Source organism: Mauremys reevesii, linkage group 5 (assembly GCF_016161935.1).
Source record: "Mauremys reevesii isolate NIE-2019 linkage group 5, ASM1616193v1, whole genome shotgun sequence".
NCBI lineage: Eukaryota > Metazoa > Chordata > Testudines > Geoemydidae > Mauremys > Mauremys reevesii.
In genome coordinates, this window is record NC_052627.1 from 15,869,696 (window position 1) to 15,891,459 (window position 21,764).

The 21,764-nt window shown below is 42.0% G+C and overlaps 1 protein-coding gene across 2 annotated transcripts in view; it reads left to right on the forward strand.

The window, feature by feature from the left end:
• The window catches only part of ANXA3 (annexin A3), a 35,530-nt gene extending 16,092 nt beyond the window's left edge, over nucleotides 1–19,438 (forward strand). For both annotated transcript variants that reach the window (XM_039539706.1, XM_039539705.1), the window contains 11 exons: nucleotides 2,035–2,122; nucleotides 3,579–3,673; nucleotides 4,424–4,537; nucleotides 5,570–5,660; nucleotides 9,793–9,872; nucleotides 10,743–10,799; nucleotides 12,200–12,293; nucleotides 13,364–13,459; nucleotides 15,187–15,245; nucleotides 15,487–15,609; nucleotides 19,233–19,438. In XM_039539706.1, coding sequence (XP_039395640.1) covers nucleotides 2,035–2,122; nucleotides 3,579–3,673; nucleotides 4,424–4,537; nucleotides 5,570–5,660; nucleotides 9,793–9,872; nucleotides 10,743–10,799; nucleotides 12,200–12,293; nucleotides 13,364–13,459; nucleotides 15,187–15,245; nucleotides 15,487–15,609; nucleotides 19,233–19,292 — 957 coding nt within the window. In that variant the 3' untranslated portion in view covers nucleotides 19,293–19,438. The remainder of the gene's footprint in view (nucleotides 1–2,034; nucleotides 2,123–3,578; nucleotides 3,674–4,423; nucleotides 4,538–5,569; nucleotides 5,661–9,792; nucleotides 9,873–10,742; nucleotides 10,800–12,199; nucleotides 12,294–13,363; nucleotides 13,460–15,186; nucleotides 15,246–15,486; nucleotides 15,610–19,232) is intronic.
• The last annotated feature ends 2,326 nt before the right edge of the window (nucleotides 19,439–21,764 follow it).

Sequence of the window (21,764 nt, forward strand, 5' to 3'; positions counted from 1 at the left end):
GTGCTAAGGCATTGAGTGAGTATGAGAAGGGGAGAGGGGTGTTAAAGCTTTGAGAAGAAAAAAACGGTTTTCTTTTTTTTTTTGTGCAGCAAAAAATCAAATACTTTTATATCTCCAGTAATTACAATGGAGGGAGAGAGAGCCATAGGACACAGGGTCGCCCCAGTCCTGGACAGGTCTCTCAACTGGTAAACAATAGCAAGCCTTACCTTTACAGACAATTTCAAGCAATAATACACAAACATAAAAGCAACAACTACATTTTGTTTATACATAGCAAAGGCTTATCTTTATTTGTCTCAGTCCTAAGAAAAAAAAAGCTGCATTTTTTTTAGTGATTGCAAGGTCATAATAACTTTACACACAGTCACAGTCCCTGTCCTGTCACTATCTTTTGCTCCTTCAAGTCTCACGTCATTAGGGTTACAGTATGGCCTGACTCTTGCTAACTGACTGACACGCATTAAAATCCGCTTCAAATCCTTATTGAAGCTTTCCCTGCTTCCACAGCTTTTTCAACACCTGTGGATTCACTTGAGTCCTGACCGTGCAACCCCTTCTGTTTCCATCCTGGGCTTCTCTTGAGGAGTGACTGCTAACCATACTGTGGTGTGATGTGTACACGTGCAAAGAAATCTTTGAACATTGCCACTGATCACAGTGGTGCCATTTTTGGGGTGCCCAGTTTGATACACCAAGGGCCTGAATCTCATTCGATGAACTACATGCAGCTCCCATAGAGTTCAGCTGGAGGTGTGGTTGCTCATCACTTCTGAAGATCAAGCCTAGGGTGGTTCAGGTTGGTCCCTGTTTTTAAAAAAAAAAAAAAAATTGAAATTGTCACATCCAAAATCAGGTTCCACTTCGAAAAATTTTGGCTATCCCAGCTAAGATGAAAGTATCAAACTTGCTTTCCCTTTTATCCCCCAGCAGTTGAATTTAGGTCATTTTTATGTGAACCACTAACCCGCTACCCTAATGCACCACCCACCAATGAGTCAATAACCCTTTTACTTCAGATACATTTTTGCTGCTAATATCCTGCACAGCTTGGGTGTAGAGGGGAAAGGATTATATTTATATAAAGCAGTGTTTGTACCTTTCTCTAACAATGTAGAAGCTCTGATCAAAAGCCTGATTTTTTTTTTAAATATAGCTGGTGTCCACTGTAAATTAGATCTGTTTAACCATAAATTGTATTCGGCAACACTATGCATATCCAATTACTTTCCCTATTACCACCCAGACCTAATTTTGCTTGTTTTAAAAATCTTCCCTCTGGCACATTGGTGTTTACAGGAAAAGCAGTGTCATTATGATTGAGATAAAGGTAATTTGCATGGCTGTAATCTGATTATTTTTGTTTGAAATTTATATTCCAGTCATACCCAGAGGCCCCACTGAAAGCTATTTCAATATTTAGAATTTCAAGCCTGTGCATTTGCCATTCCCTGTGTGTCCATGCCAGAGCTAGAATTTTCCTTCAATTTAATACAAAAAGGGTTATCTTGGCATGACATTTTCTCTCAAATTAAAAAAAAAAGGGGGGGGGGCAGAACACCTCTCCCCATCACTAATCAAGACTGAATACTTAAAGCCTGTAAACAGGGGATATATTGGATATATCCCTAAAATGAATGTTTTGCTACAGAATTCAATGACATTGAAAAAACAAATGTCAACATGGCTTAATAAATTGTTACAGTCCCCAGCTACAGCATCTGGACTCTCTGAGCTGCTGCAGCTTGTGTTATGCTTTTTGAACTAGGGACCTATGGAGCTATCTCCCCATTTTATGGGTGGGGGAAACTGAGGCAAGGTTGCATAAGGCCAGTGAGTTGATATCCGAGCTGTGATTTAAAATGTAGGAAATCTACACTCCCAGCCCTGAGCTCAATTACATTTTAAACGCTAGTTTATTGTTGCCATGGTGAAAATATGAAGCAGATGGAAACAGTTTGTCAAACTTTGAACCTAAAACTCTCTGGGGATTTTTGTGGCGGTTAGATCTCAAAATGTTGTTTTGATCTCTAGGTTGGAACCAGAGGAACCATTCGAGATTACACAGGATTTAATGCTTCCAAGGATGCTGAAACGGTTCGGAAGGCAATCAGAGGAATTGGTAAATGTGCATCGAAGTTTCACTCCTATATGGTTACAGAAACGCAGATATGGTATTCTGTGTGTCGGGCTTAGCACAAAAATGCGGGAATTCTGTGTGCCATAAAAACGGCCATGCTGGATCAGACCACTGGTTCGTCTAGCCCAGTATCCTGTCTTGTGACAGTGGCCAATGCCAGGTGCTTGAGAGGGAACAAACAGAACAGGTGATCATCAAGTGATACATCCTCTGTCATCCACTCCCAGCTTCTGGCATTCAGAGGCTGGGGACACCCAGATCATGGGATTGCATCCCTGACCATCTGGGCTAGTAGCCATTGATGGACCTATCCTCCATGAATTTACCTAATTCTTTTTTTGAACCCTGTTATACTGTTAGCCTTCACAGTATCCCCTGGCAACGAGTTCCACAGGTTGACTGAAATATTCATTCTGGTTGTTTTAAACATCTGAATATTTATTTCATTGGGTGAATGCTTAAATATTTCCTTATTCACTTACTTCACAAGAGTCATGGTTTTATAGACATCCAGGGCCGCCGGGGGTGTGTGGGGGGGGCCAAGTGGGGCAATTTGCCCCGGGCCCCACAGGGGCCCCCACATGAGTTTTTCAGGGCCCCTGGAGCAGGGTCCTCCACTCGCTCTGGGGGCCCCGGAAAACTCTTGCAGGCCGAGGCCCCCGGAGCTTCTTCCACTCCGGGTCTTCGGCAGCAATTCGACGGGGCGGGGGGGGTACTTCTGCTCCAGGGCCCACCGCTGAAGTGCCCCGAAGACCCGTGGTGTGGGGTCCTTCCACCCTGGGACCTGCTGCCGAAGTGCCGGGTCTTCAGTGGCAGGGGCCCCCCCGCCGCCGAAGACCCCAGGCTCCCTGAATCCTCTTGGCGGCCCTATAGACATCATCCCCTCTTAGTTGTCTTTTCCCACATGAGAAGTCCCAGTCTCTTTAATCTCTCTCCTCATACAGAAGCTGTTCATACCCTTAATCATTTTTGCTGCCCTTCTCTGTACCTTTTCCAATTCTAATCTCTTTTTTGAGATGGGGTGGCCAGAGCTGCACACAGTATTCGAGCTGTAATGCCTCCATGCAATCAGTAACTGTGATGATTGGGCAAGTTCACATTTTTTTACAAGGGGGTACTACTACAAACCCCTGACACTGAGATAATATCTGCCAAAGTCTCATCTCTATTTGAAGGTATCTTTGCCATTCTCATTTTCTGTTTGCTTTCAGCAAGTGTTCATGATGGAGATAGCTTCAGAACAAATTGACAAATCAGCCAGGACAACTTGGTTACTAAAATGCCTCCTTGCTGAAGTACAAAAGTGAATAATATGTATGTTTCCCAGTGAATTAAAAATAGTTTGAATAACTCACTTTAGTTTCAGTGCATTAGGAGTTTTGTTGGATTGTGTAAAACTGGGAGTTGAACAACCCTGAGTAAAATGATTTTCTTTCAGGGACGGATGAGAAGACACTGATCAACATTCTCACTGAGAGATCAAATGCTCAGCGGCAGCTGATTGCTAAGGAGTACAGGGCAGCTTCAGGAAAGGTACAGCTTGGGGAGGATAGCTGACAGTAAAAATCTTATCCTGTAGCATCTTTATTATGCAAAACTAATCTGTATATGCACAAACCCTAACCGATCTTGATTGTGACAGGATATGAGACATTAATGCATCTAAGTAACTCCATTTGAATTTCTAGCCAGCTCTGAGAACGGAGAAGGAATGCTTTAAGGAAAAAACTAACTATACAAACTCTTTTCAGTGCACCATGAAGCATGTACTAAACAAAGAACCAAACCAATGCTACTGTTGCAGTGTGGACTAGGCACTGTAAATAAAGTAACTCTTGCCATTTATTTTTGGGAAGATGACCAATGAGAAGGCTGGGAATTAAAAGGCCCCTTTTCCAGAATCTGCAGTTACCTTTTACTGAACCAACAAATGAATCTGATTCTCTGCCTTTTTCCACTTTCTCTTGAGAATCAGTATCTACATTTCTGTGATTCTTTTTTTTTTTGTTCTTTTTTTAAAGACATACAGTGGGCTGACCTTAATTTGGCTTTAATTTTGAATGGGGCCTACACAGAGTGGAATTAGCTTTCTAAATAGCTTCTTGGGAAGGAAACATCAAAAAGCAACACAGCCATGAGCAAGATGCTTCTGAAAGTAGAAGTGAGTGAGGAGAAGCAGGGTGGAATTCTAGTAGCAACAACTAAACTCCCTAAACGCCATTTCATCTGGAAATAATGTGATACATGCAAGCTAATTACCCTGAGTCTTCTCTGTTTGTTTAGGACCTGAAAGATGACTTGAAGAGTGATCTCTCGGGCAATCTGGAGCGTGTTATGGTTGCACTTGTAACACCACCAGCTGTGTTCGATGCTAAACAGCTTAAGAAATCCATGAAAGTAAGTCTGCAAGCAAATTTTTCATTTTGATATAGAGCCAGTTTGAAAGAAGATAAATGTATTGTAAAAATGTTCAAAGGAAATGAAAATACTTTTTGTTGAAAATTTCCCATTACATTTTTTTCCCAAATGACAAGAGGATATTTAATTTCAGTAGGGAAAAGGAAAAATACTAAAACTTTTTTCTCCTTTTTTGGAGAGGAGAGGTATATGGGGGGGAGGGTTCCACACATCTGAAATGACTTTTTTTCAAATATAAAAAAAATTAAACAAACAATGACAGTGACCAGAATTGAATTTTCACTGAAATTTTTTGGTCAAAATGGAATTTTGTTAAAACAAAGGTGAAATTGTTCATCTAGCTCTACTCCTTAGTGTGTGATGCAAAATATCAGGGTGATGGAAAAATTAGTCCATTTTTCAGATAGCATATTGGTGGGCTATGACATTTTTGTGGTGCTTCAGTTATAAGGTGGCAGGGAAAACCATGCCACAATTTATTAGCTATTCATTGCTGGAAACTGTTTTCAAATCCTGACTTTGTTGTAAGTGGGGATCTGAGTTTGGTGTTATGCTGCCTAGTTCTATTTCAGGACACTAAAACATCACTTAATTTGTCATGTCTGCTCTGTGCTCAAGAGTCCTGAGATTAGAACATCAAGTGTGTTGAAATGTTCTCAGAGCTGCGTGTGGATTCTGGCGAAACCTGGTCTCTCATCACTGGCGCATTCCCTTATCTGCAGATTTGAGAAACTGTAAAGCTAATGAGCCATCTTTTGATAGGCTCAAATATCTTTTTTTCATTTCAATAATTGAATCTTTTCACAAACTTTATTTTCTTGCTAATGTGAATTGTCTGAATTTTGATATTTGAAATCACAGTATTTTGGTTATTACCTGGTTGGTTTTTTATTTGCAATGTGTGATGTTTATAATTTTTGTTTCAGGTCACTTGAAACTAATCACCAAACAACCTCCATAAAACTGCATTTTTTTCCTTGTAATAAACTGTGTGGGTTTTTTTTGTTTAAGGGTAGTGGAACTAATGAAAAGGCACTGATAGAAATCCTAGCCTCCAGGACCAGTAAGCAAATGAAAGAGGTATCCCAGGCATACTATACAGGTAATGCTTTCTCAAATATATGTATATTAATACTGTTACCTGATTGCATCCTATCCAGTGCTCAATAGTCCCTTTTCATAGATCATTTCCAGTAGGTTATTTTGCATATGGAAAGTTGAGCTTTAGATGCAAAAATTGTGCAATAATTGCAGTTTTTACAAAAGATTCAGTGTACTATGCTGTTAGCAGACACGTGCACTCCCATGAGGTGATTCAGCATGTAGTACCACTCCGGTACCTACAGGACAGAATTCCATATTTGGGAACAAATTCGCTTTTTAAGTACACATTGTGCAGGCAGCTCCTATTGAAATTAGAGCCATGTGCAAGCATCTGAGGGTAAAATTTTACCCTTGCAGCCAAATTCCAGTTTCAGATGCATGGCGTGGCCAGTAAGGAATTTTTTTCCCTTAAGGAATGTGGTGATCCTTTATATCTTGCATATTAGGTTATTTCCCATTAGAATTGTGCATGTAATTTCTTTAAAGTGCACAGTACAAACAGCAACTAATAAGAATGACTTTAAGATTCATGTCACTTTTTTTATTATAATAATTAATAAGCTCTGCTTTCAGGGGCAAGTGACTCAGCCACGCAAACTCTTTGCAAACAAACTTGGCATATTAGTCTGGGAGAACTATTTTAACAAGTGATGCGCACGATTCAGAAGTGTATTTACCTCACAGCACGTGTCTGTACGTACCTAATATAAAGTTTAAGATGCTGTGGGGGAGGGTGCTGGTTTCTGAAAACTTATTTGGGTCAGATGCTCCACTGCATTCTGGCCCCTTTGCACGGCTCTGATGGCACAAATGGGCCAGTAAAGCCCCTGGCTCTACTCAGGTGAAGATTACTCCAGCGTCCCAATAGCGAAGACTACCATAGTTGCTCCTATGCCACCCCCTCCTGCAGCATAGGAATATTGAGGGCGTGTGGCCAGAGTACTCCTGTTACTTCAATTTACCCTACTTGCTCCTATGGGATAGAGCCATCCAAAGTAACTTGGAGTATGTGTCAGGCTGGTATTTTCTACACCAAGATTGGCATAGAACCGGCTCCATGATATGGGAGCTACAAACAGCACCTTTGGGGCTGCCACTCCACTTGTACCTAGTGGATACAGGGCCGGCTCCAGGTCCCAGCACGCCAAGCGTGTGCTTGGGGGGCATGCTGCGGGGGGTGCTCTGCCGGCCGCCAGGAGGGCAGCAGGCGGCTCCGGTGGACCTCCCGCAGGCGTGCCTGCGGAGGGTCTGCTGGTCCCGCGGGACCGGCAGAGCGCCCCCTGCGGCGTGCTGCCGTGCTTGGGGCGGCGAAATTGCTAGAGCCGCCCCTGAGTGGATACCAGAGAATCGGGACCATTATTTTTAGTGATTTGGAAAGATGCACAGAACAGATTACGAAGCATTGCACTATGGCTACATCTACATTACGAGCTAGGAGTGTGATTACCATCTTGCATACAGGTAGCCAGGCTAACTCAGTGAGCGCTAGTGTGAGCAGAAATTGCCTTACTGCTGCCCATGCTACTGCAGCTATGCTGCTAAGTATAAACCTGCCTGAACCTCACAGGTGCGCACACAGGGCAGATAAGCCAATGCCACTGCAGCAACACTACTACTTCTACTTCCACTAGTTCTCATTGAGCTTGTGTGTGTGTGTGTGCGCACCCAAATTGGGACTCGCCCCCCCAGCTCATAGCATAGCCAGTGTGATTCCACAGAAGAGATGTTTCTTTGGCATGCATAGCATCCAGTAACCTAATGGTCTCATAGGTGTTAATTCTAGGATAGACTGAAGTTTCTAAGAAAATATTTTTCAATGTGTATTTGCCATACACTTTCTCTGAGCAATTCATTGTCGTGCCATCTGAAAAATACTGTCTGTTTCAAGCCAAAACATTGTCCAAAGGCTCCTGACTGCACTGCAGTAACTTCCTTGTGCCTCTCATTTTAAATGGTCAGGTACCAGAACGTGTGGTTTTCGTTGCTGTGTGTATACGTAGTTACAGGAAATCTTGAGATTTTTATTGCTTTTTCCCCCATGGTAACTGGCAATTCTGCTCCTTTCCCAGGAGATTAATTGTTTAGCAGTATAGCAGGTGAGGTTGATTTGAACATTAGAAGAGCAAACTGTGGACGCATATGCTTGGAACAGATACACCTAATGTGGGGTACAGCCTTGTTTGGATTCATACCTAGGAGATGTATAGCTTCTTGTGTGGTAGGCTAGTTAAGTACCATATAAGGAGCAGTTTGAGTTGCCTTCTGTAATGCATTATATAATCTTCCACAGGAAGCTTTGCAAACTGAAGGCAGGAGGTAAAACAAATGAAAAGGAAAAAAAAATTCCCTTTAATGAAAATGTCATTGTGGTCGTTTGTCTGTTGGCACAGAAAAGCCTGTGGAGACAGAAGTATGGCATACGTGAGAGCTGGGTTCATTTCCTACCTCAGACACACTCTTTGTGACCTTGACCTAAATTAAGCAACTTGTCCCTGTCCAAGATGGAGATAAAACTTCCCTCCTCCCTGAGGTGTTGCAAGGATTGAATCCACAAATGTCTGAGACTCTTGCATACTACAGTGATGAGGGTATATCAATGGCACTCTTGCTCTTTACAGAGCATGTGCTGATGAGTTCTTTGACTGCTCAGTCCAATGTATGAGTAACAGTCCTGTCCACAGTGCACACCCATGCACTAGCAAGGCTCTGAATCCAAGCAGCAGATTCTTTCCTCTTCTGACACCAGTCATCACAAATCTTGATCCAGTCTGCCTCACAGTCCCTCGCTCCATCTACAAGCTGAGTCCACCAACCAGAGTGGCATTCTCCACTGCCTTCCCAGATTCTAAAGCAGTGGTTCTCAAACTTCTGTACTGGTGACCCCTTTCATATAGCAAGCCTGAGTGTGACCCCCTTAACTTAAACACCTTTTAATATATTTAACACCATTATAAATGCAGGAGGCAAAGCAGGGTTTGGGGTGGCGGCTGACCGCTCATGACCCCTCCCCTCCCTCTTCCACCCTCTGACTCCACCACATCAGCCAAACTTCACAATCATAGCTGTGTATAGTATTAAATTGTTTGAAAACTTACTGTGTGTGGTGAATAAAATTTCCATTGAACCTACCCTCCCCCCACATTTACATTAATTCTTATGGGGAAATTAGATTTGCTTAACATCGTTTTTGCTTAAGTAGCATTTTTCAGAAACGTAATTACAACATTAAATGAGTTACTGTACTGTCTTGATTTGAAGACATCAAGAGATGGGGGAATCCACCACTTCTCTTAGTAGTTTGTTCAATGGTTAAAAACCCTCCCTGTTAGAAACTGGTCTTTATATCTAATTTGAATTTGTCTGGCTGTAATTTCCAGCCATTGGTTCTTGTTATGCCTTTGTCCACTAGATTAAAGAGTGTGGTGTTTTCCTCCCATAAAGGTGCTTTTACACTCCGATCAAATCACCTGTCTTCATGTTGATAAACTAAACAGATGGCTCTCTAAGTCTCCCACTGTTTACAGCATTTGTATTCAGCCTTCAAGTCACTTTTTAAGGCTTTTCTCTGCACCGTCTCCAATGTTTCAATGTCCTTTTTTAAAATGTGGACACCAGAACTGGATGTGCTATTTCAGTATTGGCCTCACCAGTGCTGTAGATTATGGGGGGTGGGGGAAAGATCACTTTCCAACTCACTATTTCCTTGTTTATACATCTAAGAATTTGTACCCTTGTTGCCACAGCATCACACTGGAGGCTCAAGTTGAGTTGCTTGTCCATTATGACCCCTAAAGCCTTTTCAAAGTCACTGCTTTTCAGGATACAGTCACCTATTCTGTAGGTATGGCCTGCATTCTTCGATTCTAGATATGACCATGCATATGACTACTAAGGAGAAGAGGCTGGATTGTGGGGCTAAACTGTCAGTGGACTGATGGATCTTGCCTAGTATCATAACATTGATACGTCAGAGTTTGTTGCTGGGTAGGCTAGGATGAGAAGGCTACAACAGATCAGTTACTGGTCAGTGATCTTCCCTAGGCATCCAGATGCCTTTGCTAATCTTACCTTCTGATAATTTGTTTTTTAAATTACAGAATTCAATTAAATTTGATTATTTTTCTTTTTAGTTTATAAGAAGAGTCTTGGAGATGACCTCAGTTCTGACACCTCTGGTGACTTCAGAAAAGCCCTATTAACTCTGGCAGATGTAAGTTCCGTCAACTTGCAGTCAACATCATTACTGTACAGAACTGATATTTCAATCTTGAAATTGTAAATATCAGCAGTCATAGTGAATCCTCCGACACTGATACAGTACTTCTGGGTGTGCCTAACTTTGCTTATTTAAACTTTAAGGTAAAGTGAGTGGCATGGTCTGTTGGAGTGCTGATATTTCCCCTCTAGAAATCCAAGTCCCTATCTGGACTTGTCGGTTGAGATGGACTTGGTCTCATCTTATCCTTGTCTTTTATACCAGTTATAGCACCATAGTTTTATCACAAGTAACCATAACTGGCATCTTCTTCTCGGACTCTTAGTACTGTAGCAATTGGGGTGTTACAGATCAGGATTGAGGAGTTGCATGTTGAAGCCAATGCACAATTCATGCCGTGGCTTGGCTATGGCCTTTGCTGTTGCGTGCTCCATTCAGGAGTACTAAATCCAAAGTCTGACGGGTCAGGCTCTGTCCTATTCCCATAAGAAGCAGAAAGATGCCACTTTCCTCATTCATCACTCTCCTATTGGACCCCAGCATTGTTGATCATAATGCGGGGGAGTCACCGCTCCAGGCTTGTTCAGAGCGGGGGTGAGGTAAAGAGGAGAAACACCAGGAGTGGTGGCTTTAGCCTTAGGCCACACATGGAGGCCCCAAATGCTCGTACTTCGCCTTCCCCACACAATGCTATTAATGACTCTGTCAGACAAATTTTGGGTTTAAAAGGATGCTGGCAAGAGCTACTTTTTCACAATCTACAATAATGATTCTTGGGTGGGTGACTGGGGGAAGGTGACTGTATTTAAGACTTTCCAATGCTGCACCTTTCTGGGCTTTAAAGTTCATTCCTCCTTATTGCAGGGCAGAAGAGATGAAAATGTAAAAGTGGACGAACATCTTGCAAAGAAGGATGCAGAGGTACAGCAAAACAAACCAATGGCTGAACCAAGCTGTGCTTGGCATGTAGATATAAAGTGTTCCCTATTGCAGTACAGAATTAGCTGCTAATCAGCATCTTCCAGGGATGGACCATACCCAAGAAAGTCAGAGCTTTGAACACCCCAAAGTTGAAATGGAGTGGGCAGGGAGCCCATCAGATTAGGACATGTGGCTTTTCCCCCCTATCTCCTTCCTATAATATATAATCTGGTCTAGAGTACCCAGTTTCCCAATTTCCAACAATGTATTGTTAAACGGCTGTAGTAACCTTTGAAGTGTAAGTATTGCCATTTTATCTGTGGTGAGAGCTAACACAAACATGGGTTTCTTAGAGTTCTTTTTGAAATGGCCTGTGGAGAAAGTTTCATTTCATTCAGACTTCCCATGAACGGTGTAAAACTTTGGATTGCCCTTCTCCTTGTTGCCCCCATGTGAGGTGCAGAATATGGGCCCAGCAATCTTGGGCCAACGCAAACTACGAATGCAGCTCATGACTTGCTCAAAACCTGCCTGGGGCTGATATATGAGTGATGCTGATGGTATCTATAAAACAGCATCCCCAGTTTGGCCACTATAGTGAAGCCTCTGTCTGAAGAAGACACCATAGCCACTGATGCCCTTGAGTGGAATGGATGGCCGGGGAAGCTCCAAGGAACCCCCATTCCTGAATAAGACATGTTTCCGAAGTCCTGACTTGTATTGGAATTAACTCTAACATTCACTTTGTGATAAATTGCATCTTTCATAAAGCAAATATTTCCATGCTGTCATATTCATGGAAAAATCTCCTCATTTTGATAAATATGAATCCCTTAATGTCTGTCTGACACAGTATAAGATGTTCCAGTGTAGCTCAATAGACAAGGAAGCTCTGCTTTTTATGACTACTCCTGAGAGAACTAGTTCACCTTTCCAGGCTTGAGTTTCAGTAGCTCATGACAACAACACCACGGCACTGCAGTGAAGTCCATTGCATTGCCCAGGTTCAGAATCCTGTCCTCAGAAAACTTATTCCAAATGCAGAGACTAGTTTGCAGTGGCACGGCCAGGGCCAGCTCTAGACCCCAGCGCACCAAGCGTGCGCTTGGGGCGGCATGCCTGCGGAGGGTCCGGTTGTCCGGCGGCTCGGGTGGACCTCCTGCCGGCATGCCTGCAGATGCTCCACCGGAGCCGTGGGACCAGGGGACCTTCCGCAGGCATGTCTGCAGGAGGTCCACCGGAGCTGCGGGACCTGCGACCGCCAGAGCGCCCCCTGCGGCGTGCCGCCCTGCTTGGGGCAGCGCAATTGCTAGAGCCGCCCCTGGGCACAGCTCAACATTCTTCCTTTTGAGAAGTCTAGTGTAGCGGCCACAGTGATGTCCTTTCTTTCCTTGTAATAGGTTCTCTATAATGCTGGGGAGAAGAAGTGGGGTACAGATGAAGATAAGTTCACTGAAATTCTGTGCCTCAGGAGCATACCTCAACTGAAATTAAGTATGAAATTGATTTTTTTGACCATTTTGTGCTATTTCTTAAATAGTTGTTTTCTATAGCCAAGCATCTGTATGTGTAATTTGGATTGAGGTGCGACTCACCATTACTGTCCCACCATCGCTTCCCTGGGTCCATCAGCTTTTTCTAAAAGTTTGCAGAATAAAAACCTGAGTCTCTAGCTCTCATGGTTGTGAAGATACAGTACTGTATCTGTTCACATATGGAAGGCTACAAACTGAAATAATAAGTCTAAGATGCAAGTATTGTCCATGTTGAGTGTGCCCCATATATCAGTGTGTACGTAGCTTTGAAGTGGGCTCTTCCTGTGCAGTTTTACTCTAAGGTATTTTCATTCCCACTTTTGCAGGAGAAGAGATGGAAAGTTTGATCTTAAACCCAGGCAGCAGGTCTTCTTTTACTTATCCCTGTCTCCAAAGACTGTGTGGATTACACAGCATGCTTTAAATGTAATTGTCAGCATGTACAAATGTCATGCAGACTTGGGGACTCTAAGGAAGTAATTGTTTGCTATTTTTGTGAATCACTCAATGCATCTTTGCCTTATGGCTGATGGAATGTGCTGCATGAGACACCCTCTTTATTCATTAAAAAACCTGGGATCATGAAAGCCTTCAGTGGATAAAATTTGTCTCCACCCACTCAATATATTTGAGTGTCTTTCTTGCTTTTATGATTATTAAAGCAAGACCATTAGGTAAATGGGCTACTGAAGCAGGGTCTGACATGCCGCATTAAAGAACGAAGGCCAACGGCCTTGAGAGAGAGAGTGGTGAATGTTAAAGTGATGGTACTTTAAGGTTGTTTGTTTAGTGTGTGTGTGTACGTACACACCTTGATTGGCTTAAAATGATGGATACTGTTGCTTTTATTGTACAGTATGTGTTCATCAAAGGCCTGTTCCAAACAATATTGAAGATAGTGGAAAGACTTCTGTTAATTTCACTAAGGTTTGGATCAGACCCCAAACAGAGCCTGACAGATGAGAACATTGAGTAATTTCCTTGTGATAGTTTGATATACTTACTGCGTATGTTTGGTTATCCTTTTAGCCTTTGCTGAATACAGGAACATCAGCAAGAAGACCATTGAAGAAAGTATACAGGGTGAAATGTCAGGGCATTTTGAGGATTTACTCTTAGCCATTGGTAAGATTCTTGGCGCGGGGGAGGGGCATGGCTGAAAACAAGCTGTGCCTTTTTTTAAAAAAAAATAGTAGGAAAGGTAAAACTATGGTCTGAATGCTTTGATTTATGGTGACTAATTCTTGCTTTTAGTGATGAGCAGTATCCCTGCATTAAGCATTGTAACACTGACTTGGGTTTACGAAAAGAAAAGAGCTTGTTAGTTCTGTAGCATGTTGCACTATGTTGGTGTTTATAGTTAGTACAGTGGTAGCGTCTATCAGCCCCGATCCTGCACCAGGACTGCTTTGTGCCAAGTCCTATACACCAGGCACACCCTCCATTTATACTGACTCTGCAAGTGCCAAAAAACCATCAACCATACTTGGGGATCTTTTTAATAGTGACGCTAATCACTAATTTTATGGGTCACCAGACTTCAGCCACCCATAATGCTGAACCATTTCTATAGCACTACGGTATCTTATTTTTCAGGGCAGGCCTGAGGGTTCTATAAAGTCGTCTTGTTCTTAACAAGAGAAATGCTTTAAATATCTCTCTAGCCAGATTCACACTTCATATAAGTGGGTGCATCTCATAGGAGTGTGTGTAAAATGCATGCAGTTAACCAGCCTGGGCACCAGCAAGAAGAGAACTCTGAAGTGAATGCAGGATTGGCCAGGTGCATATGTGTATTATACCGGACTTGTGTATGCATGTCAGGCATTATCAGGTACAAGGCTGGCGCATACAATTGCATTTACAGTAACTCCTCACTTAACGTTGTAGTTATGTTCCTGAAAAATGCAACTTTAAGTGAAACGATGTTAAGCGACTCCAATTTCCCCATAAGAATTAATGTAAATTGGGGGATTGAGGGGGTATTAGGTTCAAGGGATATTTTTTTCACCAGACAAGTCTCAGTCTCTTATATTTTCTTTCTCTCACTAAGTTTTAAACAATTTAATACTGTACACAGCAATGATTGTGAAGCTTGGTTGAGGTGGTGGAGTCAGAGGTTGGGCTATTTCCCAGGGAATGTCTTACTGCTAAATGATGAACTAGCACTTGGCTGACTTCTCAAGGGTTAACACATTGTTATTAATGTAGCCTCACACTCTACAAAGCAGCACAAATGGAGGGAGGGGAGACAGGATGTCAGACAGAGCTCTCTATCCTGAGCCCTGTTGTGTCCTACCCTGCTCTATGGAGAAGGGCTAAGCAGGGGGAGGGAGACACCCTGACATTAGCACCCCTCTTCCTCCTCCCTCCCCCCGACAGCAAGCAGGAGGCTCCTGGGAGCAGCTCCAAGGCAGAGGGCAGGAGCAGCACATGGCAGTGGCAGGAGGGACAGCTGAACTGCCCGGCAATAGATAGCCTGCTGGGCGGCTTGCACACAGGGAATGTAAGGGAGCAGGGAGCTGATGGGAAGCTTCCAGTCCACCCTCAAGCCCCCACCAGCTAGCTGCAACGGGCTGCTCTTTCTGCAAGCAGTGGCCAAAGCAGGCGGCTGCCAAACACCATAAGGGAGCATTGCACAACTTTAAACAAGCATGTTCTCTAATTGATCAGCAACCTAACAACATTAACCGGGAGGACTTTAAGTGAGGAGTTACTATACCTAGCTTTGAAAGTCTCTGGCCATGCATGTCCTGCCAATTCATAGGGAAGGCTTGTAAGCCAAAGAGTTGCATGGTGGTACTGTTGTAGTTTAAGTGGCCTGTTCCAACTCTTAACCTTTCTTTTAATAGTTCAATGTGTGAGTAACACTCCTGCATTCTTTGCTGAAAGGCTGCACCAATCTTTGAAGGTAGGTTTTCAGCTTCCATACCCTTTCTTGAACTTTTGTATATCTTTAAGAGAATGTCAAGTTGAAGAGTGATGAGTGTAAATATAAACACAGGACTGGTCCCTTACCAGAGATAATTCTTGGAGTCAGGCTAAGTGGGGAGGAGAATACTATTTCTAAATGTAGCTGCTGATTTTAGCCTAACTAGCATAATGCTTTTATATGGTGTATTGTACTAGATGGCTCTTTTCTATTTTATCAGGGTGCTGGAACTGATGAGTTCACTCTTAATAGAATCATGGTTTCCAGATCAGAAATTGACCTGTTGGATATTCGAGCTGAATACAAGAAGCATTATGGCTGCTCCTTGTACTCTGCTATAAAAGTAAGAATTATTGTAATTATTTTTTGCATATGGGAACAAAGTTATATAACAAATGTGCCAGCTCATGTAATAGAACTTTTTCAATATTTTTTCTCTAGTCAAGGTATGTGTAAAAGCTTTATATTTGGAAGTGCCAAATGTGTTAGGTGGGAGTAGAGGAGTTTGAAGAGGAGAGTGGTGTAGCTTTTTAGCATCTGTTCTGGACAAAACAAAGTAAAATGGCCATTGAGTAGGTCAGAGCAGGAGATGATTAGGAAATAGACAATGTTGGCTATTGTGCCAGATGTTTGGTACATTGTGTAGGAAGAGGCAAGACTTGATCCAGTTATATGGGGAGGTGGAGTCCAAAGTGATTAGGAGGAAGATGGTGTAATTCCCAAGGGAATGGGATGGAAAGTGGGGGATTTCAGGTGGGGGGGGGGACTTCATTTTGGTCATATTGAGCCTGCAGTGGGCAAGCTAAGATCTGTCAGACACTGAGTGATGCATTAGCTTAGCTTGCTGACTCCACATGAGGATGAAGTGAAGAGCTATAGATGGAGAAGATGAAGTAACCAGTGACTGCTCTGCAGGATGCCAGGGGAGGGGGACTGGGTGCTCCTAGATGCTCAATAATATATTATAATGGCAGAACTGCATCACGCTGTCTGATACCCAGAACATTTGGAAAGGCCTAGCTTTAGTAAGAAGACATTAACATGAAGAGAATCATTTAATCTGTTGAATTGAAAATTTACTAAAAGGCAGGTTCAGGACTCTGTTTCCTGATGTACGGCCTCTTGCAGTGACTCTCCCCACAGCTGAACTGCACCAAGGAAGCATTACACCCTAATACTAGTTTTGTGGTATGGTAGCTAACTTTCATAGTCTCAGAAGCAGATCAGGGACCATATTAGCTGTTTGAAACAGCTAACAGTTGTGACAGTCCGAGGTGATGCCAAGTGCTTAAAGTGACTTTGTTTAAATAAGGTTGAACACAATGGTTTAGTTCTTAAAGTTCTGTTCCTATAACACTGGCTGTAATTGCCTTCTCTTTCCAATGACTTATTAATTCAACTTTAATGGAAGCTGGAGTGGTCCCCCCCCCCTCCCCCCAGAAATGTCACTCCGATATCCTCTCTCCGCTCAATGCTTTAAGTCCAGCAAGTAGCTGCCAACATTCTCTCATCTGCTCAAATATTTCTGAGGTTGGGAGATTAATCAGAAGTGTACTTTAAAATAAATAAATAACAGTCTTGAGTGATCTTTTCTGCCAGTCTCTTTCATAAATTGATGCACAATGTTGAGTTGCTAGAATCGGAACTGATGTGATGAACCCTGTTCCATAACGTAGCTCTGAACTGCACCATAATCATGTGGTAATCTAGAGTTTTATTTATTCTTCTTTAGGATAAAACCTAGAGTTCCATACAAACTCAGTGGGTGCCTGAGGCTCTTTCTTGATTAGGAAAAGAGCTAGCTAAGCCTGATCTTTCCTTTCCTAGTGTAGATGCAGGGTAAGGCCTTGTTGCTTGATTCATCTGGTGGAAATTGAAGTCTACATTATCCCACATCTGCACTGGGAAAAATGGTAGCATTTAAGTTGGTCTTAGCTCAAATGTATGCTAAACCTGTCTGCTTTTTCTTAGTTCAGGCAAAGCATGAGTTCTGTAAACCTACATGGGATTCCATTTTTGACCAATCAGCTGGTACTGATCAGTGATAAACTCACTGAATGGGCCAGAGTCCTTCAAACTATCAACTTGTTTATAACTTAATTCAGATATTGAGAAACAAATAAAAATGTATAGAATAACAGCATTGCTAATGTCTGTAGAACACACGTGCCAGGAGTAGCCAAGCTTGTAGGGGGACAACATGTCTTTCATACCATTTAAATATTAATCCAGCCTTCAAAGAATCTTGTCATTGTAATATAATAATGCTACTGTACTCTAGCATGTAAACATTTTGAAAAATTGTATGTATTACCTGCACTCTACTGCAGAATACTCCTCCATAGTCTTAGATTCTTCTCTTCATGAGAGAGTTGGACTGGCTTAACTAACAGTGTCATTCTAACATATTTAGTTGAATTCATGCAAACCCCTCTTCTGAACACTTTCTTTTTTTGGCTTGAGTGGCTTAAAATGATTAGGTATCTGTTTTGAACTAAACCAAAATAAACCTGGCTTAAACTGAAATTGATACTCACACAGCCTTTTACAGCAATTAGTTCAACTAATACAACTTCCTGTGGTCAACATTTTCCGACCTGCTATCTACAGACAAGCTTCTAAATCTGCATTTAGGCTCAAAAGTGAGAATTGCCTGACTTTCAGAATTACCAACCCATGCAGCTCCCGGTGATAGTGGAAAGTGAGATCACACATTTAAGAGACTAAATGTAGATTTGTGGTACCTAACTTTAGGCACTGGGGTTTGAAGGTGTTGGAGTTTTGTTTGTAGTTGAGTGAAAATTGTTTAACCACTTTCCACCTGTCTTTGAGTACTGGTTTAGTACTGGGTGGGCCAATTAAATCATTAATTTAAATGGGTTGATTTTTAGAACTAAAAACCTGCCCATTGATTTAAACCAGGTTGAGGCTTTGTAAAAGTGTGTGCTATTGCAAATGTAGATTAAAATTTATAATGAATTAAATGATAAATTGTATTAGAGAAGGGTGGGGTTTGGTTTTCGTTAATACTGCTGGAAGGCTCTTATGACTTTTTTTATAAAGCTGCTAGAGGCAGGCAACTAGTGAAAATTGAGGCCCTAATCCTGTGAACACTTCACTGTGTCTCTTCAGTCACAAATAGTCCCGTCGATGGCAGTGGGACTGCTCACACTCAGAGTTAAGCATGTGCAAGGGTGTTTGTTGTATAGGGGGCCAGTGAAGACTTTAGCATAAGGTCTGTCACTTCAAAACAAAATTGTTTGTTAATACACAGTTGACTTTCAAAACATAACAAAGTTACTGTCCTCTTTTTATACACATGGGCCAAAATTTCCAAATAGTAGCCTGAAATCTATATTTAAGCACCTAAGGGATTTAAAAGCACAAATCCAGTGATTTCAAATTATAACCCCCCTGATGGAGGAGTACAGCCTGGTAAAGCATTTCAGAGTGAACCTCCATCGGTCCAAAAAGCGATCAGAAAGTGGTGGTGTTTGTAAATGTAGCACAGGCTATTACGGTAGTTACTGCGGCCCTGGTCTTGTCTTTTTTCACCAAAGATGTGCGTTAAGTGGGAGCCTTTTTTCTACTAGGAAGTTCAATGTAAATCTGAAATGCTAAGTAGGAAACTAAAACAGGTACCAAACAGCCTCTTCAGCAATTTAAAGTTATAAATGGGGAAAGGTAAAACTAGCAGCAAGTCTGTATGTTTTTTAATTTTGTAAAATGTTTATCAACACTGGTTCAGTATTTTACTGCAATAATGAGGGATTAAATCTTCTCCCAGTCAAGAAAATGGGAGTTCAGTTATTAATTTCAGTAGGAGGAACAAGTATCTTGTATCTTAACATGTTGTGTTGGCCCAAAAAGATGGGGGGAAGTGTGGAAAAATCATTTTCGAAATGGCAAACTAAGCATAAGGTGATCCTCACTAATGTCACTTTAATTTTTTTTTCCTCTGCACAGTCTGATACCTCTGGAGACTACGAGTCCACACTACTGAGGATCTGTGGAGGGGATGACTGAAAGTAAATTCATAAGGGCACAGTGCTATTGCTTTTCTGCTACCTACAGTAATGCTTCTTGTGAAGCTTTTTAAACATTTAATTGTAAAACTGCAACATGCTGACCGCTTTCTCATCAACTATCCTAATAAACAGATGTATGTTTTAGTTCGTCTCTTCAAGCTGTTATCTAACCATCTGCTAGCATCTGGATAAACTGCTTAGACTATCAGAAGCCAGATCTTTCAGCTATATACCATGTTCCCCTGTAAGCTAAAAGTCTGTCTGGAAACAGTTGCCATCTTTCTACAGCTGTACAGCATCAGGAAAAAGTGATATTATCGTGGGGTGTTGGCAGAATACAACCCAATGGAAGGTCAAGGGTCTAGTTACAAAGGCTGTTTGGTAGTTTGCATTGGTGGACTGATAATTTAAACACTGGATTCTTCTCTAATAGTTATTCCAAAGATAACCGTTTACTTCATATATTTTAGGGCTGTCGATTGCATTTAACTCATGCAGTTAACTCAAATTAATTGCTGTTTTAATCACACTTCTAACAATAATAGAACACCAATTGAAATTTATTAAATAGTTTTTTGGATGTTTTTTCTAAATTTTCAAATATAGTACTCCTAGGGGAATTTTGCACCACTACACAATGCAGAATTTTGCAGAATTCCCTGTTTTCCCCCGCAGAATTGCTGGCTGCCACTAGGGGCCACTGGACTCTGCAGAGCCCAGCTCACAGTGAGGGAGCACCTAGCCTGGTGGGGCTGGAGGCTGCATGCTCTGCTTGATCCTCCATCTCCTGGGGATGGGAGAGGGACTGGGAGACCCAGCTCTGGCAAAGGGTGAGGAAGGGCAGGGCCATGCCCCCTGGCAGGACAATAAAGAAGTTGGGGGTGGGGGGAGGGGCAGAATAAAGGCTTTGAGGGTGTGGGTGTCTGAGCCAGGGGTAACCCATTGCTGGGCTTTGGGGGTGCTGGTATATGGGCCAGGGGGTGCCCTGCAGCTCGGTTCTGTGGGGAGCAGGTTATGGGTACCTGGACTCTGGGGGCCTCAACACAGCCCCCCTCCCTCAACACCTCCAACTGGAACCAGATTGTCATAGGGGTTTCTAATTGTCTACTCCCAGGGGAAACTTTTTTGATCTCATCTGTATTGTTGATATTCTTGTTGACAGGTATTTTGAAATAAATTACTAAAATAATTGAAACTGGAGTGATTATGTTGTGGTTTGCAAAATGTGCAGAATTTAATTTTTTGGCACAGAATTCTCCCACGAGTAAATATTTTGATTTCTATTACCACACAGAATAAAGTGTACAGTGCTCACTTTATATTTTTATTACAAATATATGCACTGTAAAAACGATGAGTATTTTTCAATTCAAGTACTGTAGTGCAATCTTTGTTGTGAAAGCACAACTTACAAATGTAGACTTTTTTTGTTACATAACTGCACTCAAACAAAACAATGCAAGACTTCAGAGCCTACAAGTCCACTCAGTCCTACTTCTTGTTCAGCCAATCACTAAGACAAACATGTTTGTTTACATTGATGGGAGATACTGCTGCCTGCTTCTTATTTACAGTGTCACCAAAAAGTGAGTGTGGCACTTCTGTAGCTGGCATTGCAAGGTATTTATGTGCCAGATATGCCAAACATTCGTATGCCCCTTCATGCTTCAGCCACCATTCCAGAAGACATGTTTCCTGCTGAAGATGCTAATTTAAAAAAAGTTAGTTAAATGAGACAATTCTCCTGAGGAGTTCAGTGTCTCCTGCTCTGTTTTATCCACATTCTGCCATATATTTCATGTTCTAAGAGTCTCCGATGACCCAGCACATTTTCATTTTAAGAACACTTTTACAGCTGATGGGTACCTTTTGTGTTTTGTACAATCTGAGATTTCTAAAGATAGCTACAGCACTTGACCCAATTCTTAAGAAGTTGAAGTGCCTTCCAAAATCTGAGAGGGACAAGATGTGGAATGTACTCTCAAGACTTCTGAAAACAACATTCCAATGCAGAAACTACAGAACCCAAACAACCAAAAAAGAAAATCACCCTTCTGCTGATGGCATCTGAGTCAGATTATGAAAATGAACATGCATCAGACCACACTGCTTTGGATAGTTATCAAACAGAACCTGTCATCAGCACGGATGAATGTCCTCTGGAAAGATGGTTGAAGCGTAAAGGGTGTTTAGCATATCTGGCACATAAATACCTTAATATTGGCTACAACAGTGCCATGTGAATGCCTGTTCTCATTTTCAGGTGACGTAAACAAAAAGCAGGCACCATTGTTTACATTTATGGGAGATAAACTTGTTTGAGTGATTGGCTGAACAAGTAGTAGGACTGAGTGGACTCGTAGGCTCTAAAGTTTTACACTGTTTTGTTTTTGAGTGCAGTAACTTTTTTGTAAAGAATTCTAAATTTGTAAATTCAACTTCCATGATGGTACTAGAGTACTTGTATTAT